The sequence below is a fragment of the Sceloporus undulatus genome, chromosome 5 (assembly GCF_019175285.1).
Source record: "Sceloporus undulatus isolate JIND9_A2432 ecotype Alabama chromosome 5, SceUnd_v1.1, whole genome shotgun sequence".
NCBI classification, from domain to species: Eukaryota; Metazoa; Chordata; class Lepidosauria; order Squamata; family Phrynosomatidae; genus Sceloporus; species Sceloporus undulatus.
The window spans coordinates 100,505,379-100,519,437 of NC_056526.1; the positions used below are offsets into that span (position 1 = coordinate 100,505,379).

At 39.1% G+C, this 14,059-nt stretch overlaps 1 protein-coding gene across 3 annotated transcripts in view; it reads right to left on the reverse strand.

Annotated features, from left to right (window-relative positions):
- Window positions 1-12,890, reverse strand: part of FGF23 (fibroblast growth factor 23) — an 18,798-nt gene extending 5,908 nt beyond the window's left edge. Inside the window, exons 1-4 of one of the 3 annotated variants that reach the window (XM_042467050.1) lie at window positions 12,439-12,890; window positions 7,726-7,829; window positions 5,031-5,120; window positions 2,506-4,420 (exon numbers count right to left, since the gene is read on the reverse strand). In XM_042467050.1, the coding sequence (XP_042322984.1) occupies window positions 4,397-4,420; window positions 5,031-5,120; window positions 7,726-7,829; window positions 12,439-12,652 (432 nt within the window). In that variant the 5' untranslated portion in view covers window positions 12,653-12,890 and the 3' untranslated portion in view covers window positions 2,506-4,396. Of the gene's footprint in view, window positions 1-2,505; window positions 5,121-7,725; window positions 7,830-12,438 lie in introns of those variants that run through there. The other 2 variants (XM_042467051.1, XM_042467049.1) reach the window with 2 other exon arrangements.
- Window positions 12,891-14,059: the final 1,169 nt, after the last annotated feature.

Genomic DNA, 14,059 nt, shown 5'->3' on the forward strand with positions numbered 1-14,059 from the left:
TCATATTAGAATGTGAGCCTGAGGGCATGGAACTATCAAATTAATAATTGTAAATTGCTTATTTTCAGTGCCTTGGACACTGATGGAACTATATAAATAAATAAATAAATAAATAAATAAATAACAAAAACAACAATAGTATGCAAAGTGATCTTGTAGCACCTCTAAGACCAAGTTTGCAAAACATTTGTAGCATAAGCTTTTGACAAAAGCTCACACTGCAACTTCTTTCACACACTTGGGGCAAAACAGGCAAGCCGCCTCTTCCAAAGATCAATTGGAGCCATGGCAAACATATGCCATGGCCCCAATCCTCCTTGAAGCCAGCTGAAAAAGGAGTGACAAGGATGCACTTCTTTCTTGGCTGGGGAAAAGGCAGCTTTCCCCGCCCCACTGTGGCCCCGTGGTGGCTTCAAGCTGCTCTATTGGTATGTGGCGTATAAACACCATGCTGCTGGAGTGCCTTGAAGCTGCCCTTGTCTAGGCAGACACCCAACTTCCAGACAGCTTCAGGGTTGTGCGGGAGCATGCAGTGTATAAACTTTGTGCTTCCAAGCTAACCAGGCGGTGGCTTTAAAGGGCTGTCTGTTCTGGCCCTTAGTTTCAAAGGTGCTACAAGATTCCTTTGCATACTGATATTCTAGACTAATATGACTCTGAATACATCTCTGAATTCTAATAAGAATAATAGTGACTCTTTCTTTGATTGGACTATAATTCCCATGTATTTTTAAAAATAATGTTTGAAAAGTTTCAAAACATTTCAAAATTTGTTCTCTCCCCCCCCCCCCCGGTCAGAGCTTGAATAACCTAGGCGGGATACAGACCACCCCTTTGGGGCGGCCTGCACCTGCCCCTTTCCCTGACTGATCGGGGCCTCAGCTGCCACAGCAGCAGCTCCAGAGGCCCCAATCCGCTGCTTTTCCTGGCCTCGGGGAAGCGGCAAAAAGCCACTTCCCCGCGGCCTGGAAAGGGGTGTCTTTGAGGCTTCATGCCCCAAGGACACCCCAACAGCGGCAGGGAAAGGGAGAAAGGGGCCGCTATGCCCCTTTCTCTCTGTATCGCTGGTGCTGTCGTTTAAAGGCAGTGCCAGCAATACATGCGCCAAAGGCTGAAAGGGCGCCACAAGCGCCCTGCAGCAGCACCAGGATGTCACATCCGCGCTTTGCCATTTGGCTGTGCTGCGGCCGTGACGTCATAATGGTGCCCATGTAGAAAGGGTGCTGCCATTACAACGCTGTGGCCACATACTAGGGTTGCGGGGCGTCTGGAAAGGATGCCCCGAGGCAACCCTAGTACGTATCCAGGCCGGTGCTTTGTGCCGGTCTGGATACCGCCTTAGAAAATATTCCAGTGAAGTATTTTCTCATTTGGCACTTTTTAAATTCTTTTTATACAATATTGCCAAAATTTGACCATATCTCTCCACCTCTACTGCCAAGATTCTGATCCATGATCACGACTTGATTTCTGTAACATCCTCCTGGCTGTGCTTCCTCTTTCTCACCTCCGTCCTTTAATTTCTGTCCAGCATTCAGCTGCACTCATTATCACATCCGCCCACCGCTCTGACCATATCTCTCCTTTGTTGGCATCCCTTCACTGGTTCCCTCTCCCTTTCCGCATTCAGTATAAGCCCTGCTGTCGACGTTTAAAGCCTTCCATGGACTGGCCCCTCCTTACTTATCAAACCTTCTTTCTCCTCACTTTCCCACTCAGGCCCTCTGTTCTGGTAGTCAAGGTCGGCTGTTCCAGCCCAGGATTTCCTCTGCCCCATCTCAGATTTGTCCCTTTTCACTTGCCGCCCCTCACTCCTGGAACCTTCTTCCCCCGCGAGCAAGGGCCATCACAGCTTGAAAATGCAGTTGAAGACCATCCTATTCAGAGAAGCATTCCCAGGCATTGCGTGATTATCATTTGCTATTTGATGTTCTTTTTGTTGCCTGTTTGATTGAACCATTTCCTGTATTGCTATGTATTTTATATGTATTATCCTATTATTTCTTAGATTGTACGCCATAGGCAGGTTTACTCTTCTATATTTATTTTTTTTATGTACAGTGCTGTGCAAATCTACAGCGCTAAATAAATAAATAAATAATTTGAATGACCTGCTCTGAACGACTGTGGTTGATGCATAATGGTAAACATGCTCATCATGTTTAATGACGTTGCCAGGTTCTCTTGTGACATAAACAGAACTTGAGCTTAGGTCTCAGGATTTGGCAGTGATAGGAACCAGGGTGCTTCTTTAACCCTAGTTAAAGAAGATACAACTGTAGTAGACCCATGTTTCTTTTCCCTGCCCCACAACCTGCCCTTTATGTGGATTCTGCAACCAAGCCATTTTTACATGCCAGATGAGGAGAGGCTGAATCCTATCTGCCTGTATGTTATGTAACTACCACTCCCCCCCCTCTCTCTCACACAGACAAAAACTGGAAGTAATTCTGTGGACAAAAAATGCCTAAAGACAGTGATAAGAGTACATTCTAGGAGGGCAGGTTTACACTGTGACTTCGTAAGTAAGAAGACAGTAAAAAGACATGATTTTTTTCCCTGAGAAAATAAAATGTTTATTTGTGCCTTCCTTATCAAATGTAGAAGGAAGGAGAAAAGATACATAAACATTTTAAATATACATAAATATTTCTGAAATGTGGAAATATTTTAAATAAATAAATAAATACAGCAATATAAAACTGTGCTAAATACTCTTCCTTTTTGCCCAGGGCTTCTTTTTGAACAAGTCATGGTTGATTGATATGTGGAGTTCTGCTTGTTCAGGATCATGCACACTCCCCCTTTTCCCCCTTTCCACTTCCCCTCACATCATAAATAGCATGAGTCATAAAGTTGGAAGAGACTGCAAGGGCCATTCAGCCCAACCTGTGCCATGCAGTAATACACAGTCTATTTGGATTTAGTGTACAAAATGGTATTACAAATACAATCAATCCACACATTTCAGTAATATAAAGGCACCACAGTCTTATACTAACAGTTCATAAAAGTAGTACATTAAACATTCTTTCATGCAATATCTGATAGCATGAGTGGGGAAGACAATCCTGCAACTGACATGATTAACTGAATATTTCTCTTGAGTTAATGTCCATAGAATTGCGCCTCACAATACAATCCTATGTACATTTATCTGGCTCCCTTTAAAACAGTGGACTGACCTATAAATAAACATAAACTATACATATCCTGAACTCCCCGCCCCAATACACACAATGGTCTATATGATGATGATGATGATGATGATTCTTTATTTATATAGCGCTGTAGATTTGCACAGCGCTGTACATAAAACAGCTGTACATATGTACATATGAGATACAGCTGTACATATGAGATACAATCCTAACCTTAGACAGGTTTGTGCATTCCTGGACACATTTTCTAGTTAATCACATATCTGCAAGAAAATGCCGAACTGAATGACACAAGAGATTACTACACTATGGAAGAGTCTGGATGCTTTCTTGCATCTTGTAGATTTATAGTCCTGGTTGTAGTCTAAAGAGATTTAAAGAAACATGAATATGCAATGCCATGTAATCCACTGATATCCAGCTCAACTCTTGGATAGGTTGGTAGGATGGTGCAAGCTGAAGGTAAATTCTGCTTTGATAAATGATAAGATTAAAAACTTATAGAAGTACATGTATTGCTGTGGTTCATGGCAAAGCAGAGAAACTACAAGAAACATTACACCTTCTTTTACTCCTAAATGTTATTAAACCCTAGCCAACCTGCCAAGACACATTGAAAAGTCAAATTTTTAAAAAGTTGTTCAAATGTTTCTATATACTGTACTTACAAGACATAAAAGAAGTTGCATGGATCAAAATAGGAATCAGAATAACATATTTCTGACATACATGCAGTCATAACTCAGTTGAATCTTTGTTTCAACTAGGCAGTCATAGAAGCATAGAATGAAAGAGTTGGAAAAGATCCCAAGGGCCATCCAGCCCAAGCCCCTGCCATGCAGGAACTCACAGTCAAAGCACCTCTGGCAGATGGCCATGCAGTCTCTGTTTAAAAATATCCAAAGAAAGAGACTCCAACACACTCCAAGGGAGTGTGTTCCATATTCTGAATCTGGTTGAAGTGTGGCTTCACTAAATGAGTAGCATGGAAATCAATGGAACAAGCTAATTGTGACCAGTTGGGTCAACTAGAGCTCTTATGTTGATTGTGGATTATTATTTGTTGTTGAGAAGAATTCATAAAGCATAAAGAAAGGTCTGTACATTCTCTTGTTCATTGATAATCCATATCTCTGGTGTCCAGTTCTCCTCCTCCTCCTCCTCCTCCTCCTCCTTGTTTTTACTGTTTTCTAAGGGTCCCCTGTCTCAGCTGGGCACTGAAAAGCTGCCAGACTTCATGCTGTTGCGAGTATATAGGCCTAATAGTAAGAGAACACACTGTCTAATAAAGAAATTGTCTAATAAAGCTTGGCTACACCAAAATGTATGAAAATCCTTCCACATAATTAAGATGATGGGGGTTCATAATTCATTCTGATCTGGCGTCTATGAGTATACTATCATTTAACATGGAATATCTGTTATAAACCCCTTTTCTGAACTGGTAATCTGAAAAATGGTTTAAGGTTCTGTTATATATGGATTAACAAATAATTAACAAATATGAATTGTTCAAGTTACATTCTGGCAAATGTAGAATAAAATTATTACTATAATTTTGGTTCAGATACTGACTATTATTCTTGGACTCCAAGGCCTTTTCTTGAGAGTTGTAATGTTTGGGTCTTCAGCATTTGAACTCACTAAACTATTATCCCTTAATGGCTGCATTGGTAAATGTTCTTTAGCAATATTTCCAGATGAGATGATACTACCACAGGGATCCACATTGGTATCTCTGGTATGTCTGTGAGGTTTTGGTGTGTTGAATTGGATTAAAGGAATTTCATTCCTTCTGGTCAAAAACTGGGAGTAGGGTGGTGGATTCATATTGGGAAACAAAGGTTGTTTAGCTTTTCCTAAACTTACAAGATAATTGTATTTGGGAGACTGATAAACATCATAACCATTTTCCAGGGCCCAGTGTTTGAAAGTGCAATCGTCATAACTGAAGTAATGCTGGAGAAAAAACAAACACAAAAATAAAGACAAGTATTAAAATGCAAGCTGAAAATTTGGGTCCCTTTCTTCACTGCATTTTCATTATAAATAATCCCTGAATGTTTTAATAATAAATAAATAAATAAATAAATGTTTTATTTCTATCCCAATTTTTGTTTAAAACAATCAAAGTGGCTTACAAGAGTTAAAATACAACCATATAAACAAAATATCCCCCCTTAAAAGACAATTAAACAATATAGAATTTAAAATTACAGAATAATTAAAACCAATAAAAGTGGCAGAGTCATAATATATATGTGGGGGAGTTCTATATGGCTTTTCTGATATTTGATTTCATTATTTTATATTTTAACATTTTTTAACTGATGTACAAGGATATTCATCAACACTCAGTGAAATTAAGATTAGGCATTATTTTATATATGATACAATGTTTTTGTACTTTTACTTTGTATCTGTCTGTCTTTAGAAAAGCATCACAAATCCCAAAAATTTACCAGACAGTGAATAAGCATGATGTACAGATATAGGATTGGTGACACCTGGCTGAACGAGACAACATCTGAAAGGGATCTAGGATTCCAAGCAGACCACAAGTTGAACATGAGTCAACAGTGCGATGCAGCAGCTAACAAGGCTATTCGATTTTAGGCTGCATCAATAGAAGTATAGTGTCTAGATCAAGGGAAGTAATAGTGCCACTCTATTTAGCCCTGGTCAGGCCCCACCTGGAATATTGTGTCCAGTTCTGGGCACCACAATTCAAAAAGGACGTTCAGAAACTGGAGCGTGTCCAAAGGAGGGTGACTAAAATGGTGAAGGGTCTGGAAACCATGCTCTATGAGGAACGACTTAGGGAGCTGGGGATGTTTAGCCTGGAGAAGAGAAGGTTAAGGGATGATATGATAGCCCTGTTTAAATATTTGAAAGGATGTCATATTGAGGAGGGAACTAACTTGTTTTCTGCTGCTCCAGAGAACAGGACCTGGAACAATGGATGCAAGCTACAGGAAAAGAGATTCCACCTCAACATTAGCAGGAACTTCCTGACAGTAAAGGCTGTTCCATAGTATTACACACTCCCTCGGAGTGTAGTGGAGTCTCCTTCCTTAGAGGTCTTTAAGCAGAGGATGGATGGCCATCTATCGGGGATGCTTTGACTGAGATTTCCTGTATGGCAGGGGGTTGGACTAGATGGCCCTTGCTGCCTCTTCCAATTCTATGATTCTATATTTTAAAAAACTTAGTTGATTATACTATTCCACAGAGTGCATGAAATTTTGGAGAAAGAACGAGGCCTATATTGCAGTTTATGCATTGAAAAAAATAGATACCACATATGATAAAACTCTTATATGTTCACAAATGTATCTCTTCTTCATTTTGTTCAATCATTATTTTTTCTATGAAGGTTAAAGGTCTATTTCTCCAGCCCTCTGAAGTTAATCTACAATTCCCTTTCCATTCCAGGACTATTTCCACCCATGGGCCATAGAAGACAGGCATGAAAAAGCAGCTCAATCCTGCTTTTTCTGAAAGTGGATCAAAACCACACTGTCTGCACGGCTTGCTCTCAAGGCAGTCTGAATACACACAGCCTGACTGCACAGCATGGCATCTTTTTGTCACCTCCCCACTATACACGTGTGCTGTTGCACAAACACACCACCTGCAACCTCCAAGTACCTTCCATGGCTGCCCAGATGCCATCCCATTGATTGGCCACACATTCACACATGTGATGCTCTGCCAATACAGGGCATCAGTGTGTGAGTGATACATTGGCAAATCACAATCATGGAGGCTCCCTTCACCCTCTGTCACATCTGGTTTGTGTATCTCATAATTAAATCCATTGGAGTAGTCGCACTTACATTTTTTTGCTTTGCTGCAGCCCTATACTCATGTCGGGTTGTTTATATGCAAACACAAAGATGCACATTCTCCTGGCTAAACCAGAGTATCCTGGCTTCTTTTTGCTCCATTTTTAGTCCTGGAGCACAGCTTTATTTTGGTTTCTACCTGCTTTGGAGGCGTGTGTCATATAATTGCCCCACCTTCAAAGAAGCTGGAAGCCACTTTATTTTGCCTGTCTGTTTCACCCCTATGTTGCCAAAACAAAAAAAGGCAATCAAGTCCTTATATTATTAGCTTTTAATTTCCTCCCAAGATAATAGAATTTATAGAAAAGACAACATTTGGAGATTTGTGACCCCTTTCAAAACAGTGAAGGGTTCCCAACAGGTTTAAAACATTTGAATATTATCCTAGTCAGTTGCTCTGTGTTCTTACAAATATTCTATTCCCTTTGTTCCCCATTGCCCACCCCCATATTCTCTATAGCACACTGATGGTGATGTACATGCAGAAGGAAGTTGAGGACATCCTACGATGATCTTAGTGTTTAATAAGATCAGCAAAGAGGAGCAAGTGCTTGAACAAAGCCAAACCAACCAGAAGTAAAAGGGACAATAACTTTTTGGAAAGCACAAGATAATCATTTACTTCAGCTCCCAGACATACAATATAGGCCTCTTGTAAAAGCTTTGCTGCATGAAGAAAAGCTGTCAGGTAATTTTATATGAATATACAGACTCACCGATCCAAAGATGTCCCCATTGATGTCCATACAAAGGAAGCGTCCACTTTTCACACCATTTATTACTACATAACCAGTAGCTTCAGATTTGATCATCAAGGCACCTGTAAATGAAGTTAGTGAATATTAGGAAGTTATTTAATAACTTAAATCATAGGTGGTGATTGTAGAGGCCTGAGCCAACCACAAAATATTTTTGACTGCTTGCCTGGCAGTTTTAGCAAATTTTAGTAATGTTCCAACAGATTGCCTGCCTGCAAGTTCAGTAATAAAGAGATTGTTTCAAGTTGTAAGAAATGGAAATAGCAGCATTCCAAACTATATCTATTTTTGAATTCTGCAGGCAATACATATGTATGTTCATACTTGAGCATTTGGGGCCTATAACTTTGAAATTCATAATCCTAATAGCCATCAGTTTGTATCCCAAAATAAACTTCCAGCCCCAGATCATTGTCTCAAAAATAAAATGGAAGAATGAAAGTAGACAAAGTCCCATGTGCTGTCTGATGGTCCAAAAAATTATTTCTTAAAAAGCCCAATGCATTATCACCAATTGGCTTTCTTCAGGGGCAATTCTCAGAAATTCTCAATACTTTCTGGAGTTGCAGACTATAAAAGTGGACCTTCTGATATTAAAAGAAAGAAGGAATTAAGTGAGCACAACAATATAGAAGCTAGACAGTTTGCCATTAATCGGCTCAGTATATAAGGACATAAAGATGATGATAGAATCATAGAGTTAGAAGGGACCTTTAAGGTCATCTCATCTAAGCCCTTGCAGGAATCCATAGCTAAAGCATCTTATGAGGTAGGGATCCAATCTCTGTTTAAAGACCTCCTGAGAAGGGAAATCCACAGTTCTCCAAGGCAGTATGTTCCAATGCTGAACAGCTCTTACCATCAGAGGTTCTTACTAAAGTTTAAGCAGCATCTATTTTTCTCATAATTTGAATCCACTGATGTGTACCCTACTCTCTGGAGCATCAGAAAACCGGCTTGTTCTATGATTTATATGGCATCTCTTCACATATTTAATGACAGGTATCATCTCACCTCTCCATTTCTCCAAGCTCCAAGGTATCATATCAAATTTCCAAGTTAAACATATCCAGCTTTCTAAATTGTTCCTCATAGGGAACCAACTATTATAAGATACAAGAATAGGAACAACAGCCCCACTTCTCATAAGCCATAAAGATGGTACTGGAGTGTGCTATGGATGGAAAGGCTCCTGTCAGTTTCTAGATGGTGAAAAGATGTGTGATTGTAGTAGATGACTCCTTGTTGAGGGGAACAGAAGTAGTGCTGTGGTCAATGATAGAATTACAGAGTTGGAAGAGATCACAAGGGCCATCCAGTGGCGGCCCCCGGCTCAAAAAGGTTGCCTACCCCTGGTCTAAACCCATTTCTATGATTCGCAGAGACCACAAAGAAGAAGGACAGGTTGCTTACCTGTAACGGTGTTTCTTCGACTGGTCATCTGCGAATACATACAAATCCTGCCCATCCTCCCCTCAGTTTCCTGCTCTTTATTGGCTCATTCTTGTCGCTTACGCGGCGTAAAATTAAGGAACTGGGGAAAGAGCGGGAAAGCAGGGGCCTTATAAGGGGTGGGCGGGGCTAATGCCAAAAAGTTGCCATAAGTTGCAAAGTGTACTTTGCCCAGTGATTCTAGAAGTTTCTGAGCAGCACTGCGCAGGCACAGTGAAACCCATTTGTGTGTATTCACAGATGACCACTCGAAGAAACACCATTACAGGTAAGCAACCTGTCCTTGTGTATCTATTTGTGCAGAAAGCAGACACAGACAAAGTTATATATATAAATATATATATATATATATGCATATATACACAAAAAAAATATAGACAAAATTTCCTATGTGCACACACACTCTCTCTCTCTCTCACACACACACACACACACACACATATATATATATACACACATATATATATGTTGGGGCCTCATATGCTGACATATGTTTGGAGAAAATAGGATAAAACCTATGTCACTTTGGTCAAAGAGGGTGCAGCATCATACCTGGGAGATCAATAAACATTTTTGCACGCTCTAGGACTTTGGAGGACTAAAGAGAAGGGCATTCTTTCAGCCAGTCAGGAGACGGAGGAATGAGAGAACAGAATTAGGAAAGGATAAGAATACTGCACAGACTTCTTCTGGAACGGTTTGAAAACATTACAGCTCGCAGGGAACACTTATAATCTGTCCCCACCCTGGAACGCAGATAGAACACTTCGAGAACCTGATGGGAACCCGATGGGAACAGATACGTGCGGTAAAGTATGATGCGTTCCGTTCCCATTGGGTTCCCAGAATGTTCTCAGAACGCTGTGCAATATTCTTCTACGAGAAATAAATTTGGGTGTCACCAGCATAATGATACCAACCCGCCCCAGAATTGAGGTTACCAGACCTGAAACTGTATTTCCCCCCCAGCTTGTTGTCTTGTACAGGAATAAGCTTGGATACTTTTGAATAATATGAGATTATTAGATTTAGAGGGATTTGCTTTGAGGTTTGGATGGCATGAGTTTATATGATATGAAAAAGTTAAGGCAAATGTAGATTTTGAAAATCATTATTTGAGACACTTGCTTTTGAGAATTTGGAATAGATAAAAGTTAAGATATCATCACAGGAAGCATTTCATAGACAATAAATAATGCTAAAAGAAAAATATATAGCTTACCAAGACTTTTTAATATCAGTGTAGTAAAGACAGATGAAGAATTGGAATCAGAAGGTTTTAGTTTTCAATAGTTTGTTCACAAGAAGCAATATGAAAGATTTGAGATGGATAGAGAAATTATATGATTTTGAACTCTCAGTCTGATGTGAAGTCAAAGGCTTCCATAGTTTTTTGTGGGGGGTTTTTTGGGATATGTGGCCATGTTCTATAAGAGTTCTCTAAGTCTGAATTTGAAACTCAGTTGTGTACGGATGAAGAGCATTTAATTGATAAAATGTTTAAGTTATTGCTGAAAATGGAGAAGATTAAAGAATGTATGATAAAATGAACACAAAATGCATATTATTATTAGTATTATTATATACAATTAGAATATTGGGAGAGAATGTGGTTGAAGGGAATGAAATTTACTTTGTGTTATGATCTAAGGGAAAAGTCTTATAATTTATACATGGTATTTGACACCAGGTAAATTGATAAAAGATACACAGTATTTGACACCTGTTAAAGGGACTTTTCATCTTATGTGTAAAAAAAGCAAAAACATATTGGACTTTGATTCATAATTGATTTCAGAAGATCTTAAATATAGGGTTTCAGTTGATGCCAGAACCCTTCTTATTGTTGGAAGAATAAGCCAAGAAAAAAATTGGAAGAATAATGCAATATATGATTACAGCTGCCATACTATTACAGTGGACCCTTGTTATATGCTGGGGTTTGGTTCCAAGATCCCCCGTGTATAACAAAATTCATGTATGCTCAAATCCCATTAAATATAATAATATATTTATAATAAATATAAAAACAAAATGGTGTCCCTTATTTTTTAAAAAATGGAAAATCAAGGTTTGATATTTGAAATGTATACTTTTTTGAACATTTTCAAGCCATGTATGCTTGAATATAAAAATCCATGTATAAGAAGGGCAGACTGTATATACATAGAAATGGAAGACTACAGAGATTCCATTGCAAGATAATTAATGAAAATGTATAATCTAGCTGAAATAGATACATTTACTGTTTTGATTAGTGAATAATAATTAAGTATTTTAAATATGGATTACTCAGTGATCTATTTGAGGGATTATTGGGATAAACTGTCTAATTGGATTTGAAGGTTAGTAGGTTTATATAAGATGCAGAAGAACAAATTAGTTTGTGGCAGACCCATCAGTTTGAAAGTTGGAAGCCATTGCTTTCTCTCCCCCTCCCCTTTTGTTGTTTTTGTTTGTGTAGTGTTGTTGTTAGTTGTTGTTGCTAATGTGTGTGTGTATGTATCCAGTAAATGTAGTTTTATGTATTAAAATTATTTTTTACAATAAATATACTTTTTTTAAAAAAAATCAGTAAATATGAATAAAAGGAAATCCTAGTCAGAATGCCTTTAAACTAGTTACTCCATCTATAAAATGAATAATATATGGGCTGTGACGATATCATAGATTACCACTAGCATGGAATAAAAACAACAGACTTCCTGTTTATTCCCAATGTTTGGTATTTAGAGATCTACCAAAACTCTTACCATGTCTTTACTTTCATTTTCCTCTGCCCACATGTTTTTATATATACTCATACATATACACCTGCCACTTCAAAAATAACATGCTATGCATTTGATCAAGTGGTCACTAGTCCACTAAAGCTTAAGTCATAATTTTCGTAAGGTTCAACAAAACCAAAAATCTTTAATATGCAATAAAACTTTGCTGCTTTTGCTGCTCATCTACTCTTCTGGAAATTACATGTTGTGGCAATAAATTCCAGAAGTGTAACTTGTGTAACACTGTGTACAGAAGTGCTTTATTCTATCTATCCTGCATCTACTGCTAAGTTACCGGGTGGAAGACTCACTAGTCTTTCTTCATATAAACTTTACCAGAGCTTAGAAAAGTTACCTTTTGAATTACAAATATACCCAGCTGGCATCTCCAGAATTTCTGGCTCTGCTTTTATCATGTTCTTTCTGAAACATTTTCTATGGTACTTACTGTAAATGGTTTGATAAGGACTTCCATCCACGTAGCCATTGGAGTTAATTTGCAGGTGGAAGCTATTTCTTGCTGTGGATGTGTACAAGTGCAGCAGGCTGTCTGTGTTCCCCCAATTGGGGTTGAGCAATGGTGAGGCATTGGGGAAATCAGCAACTGCCTCCCAACCATATACTGCAAACAGCATGAATTTCAGGAAGTTGCACTGGATCATGGTGTTCTTCTTTTAGTGGCTGCAGCAGTACCTCTAACTTGATCCTTTCTCTGTCCTTCTCCCTTTCGTCTTCCTTTCTGTTGAAGTATGATGCCTCAGATAGGGTACCTACAGTTTGGCAACAGTTTTATAATGGGCAGCTGAGTGACTGGTGGGGGAGTAGCTCTTTTTGGATAATATTTTGAGAGTGTCATGAGACCTCAACAACTCATGAAGAAAAAAGAGAGAGTTGTATGTAGGTTTTTCAGGAAGGTTTATGCGGTTTCCCAAGTAAACTTTTGGACACTAATAACATGTTCAAACATTATCTGGAAAAAACCTCTGACATCAGAATGCTTCCCACTGGCTGGATCGTGACCAACACATTCATTTGCAATGCAATGACATCCTGATTTCCCCCTTTTCTCTACAGCTGTTTCCACACACTTTGGGCTAAGGTCTAAGTATCAGATTAGGCAATTTTGATTCTGAGGCACTCGTCCTACACAAATGATCAAGACATGGCTAGAAAGCAAATGTTTTTAAAAGAGATTGACTAGCCAATACCAGTCCCTACATGCCAGGAAATGGAAAATAAGGAAGTGTCTAATAAATCATTTTTTGATCTGCTGCTTGAAGTGACAAACAGAAAATCTTTCTGCTTATTCATTACTCTTCTGTTGTAAAGACTGGGAGGTGACATGAGTGCACTCTTTAAATATCTTAAGGGCTGTCATAGAAAGGAGATGACAGGCCTGTTCTCTGTTGCCCCAGAGTACCCACTGAGTACCCAGGTCTAATGATCTGAAGCTACAGGAGAGTTGGACATTAGAAGGAACTTCATGTCAGTAACAGCAATCCAGCAATGGAACCAATTGCCTGGTGAGATGTTGGGCTCTACTGCTTTGAGCAGGGCATTGGACTTGATGGCACGTGAGGCCCCTGCCAACTCTATGATTCTATGATAGAGGGGGGAAATTTAAACAAACAGCTAGCACATGTAGGGGTAAAGTCAGAAAAGCAAAAGCACAGAATGAGCTCAGGCTTGCTAGAGAGGTTAAGAACAACAAAAAGGACTTTTTTGGGTATGTCAGTAACAAAAGGAAGAAGAAGGATATGGTTGGGTCACTGCATGGAGAAGACAGTGAAATGCTAACAGGGGACAGAGAAAAGGCAGAGGTACTCAACACCTTCTTGGCTTCAGTGTTTTCAGAAAAGGGAAAGGGTGCTCAATCTGAGGAAAATGGAGCAGAGGACACAATAGTAAAGATTAAGTAAAGAGGAAGTACAGGAATGGCTGGCTAATCTAGACGAATTTAAGTCTCCAGAACCAGATGAACTACATCCAGGGATATTAAAAGAATTGGCAAATGTAATCTCAGAGCCATTGGCAATAATTTTTGAAAACTCCTGGAGAACAGGAGTCGT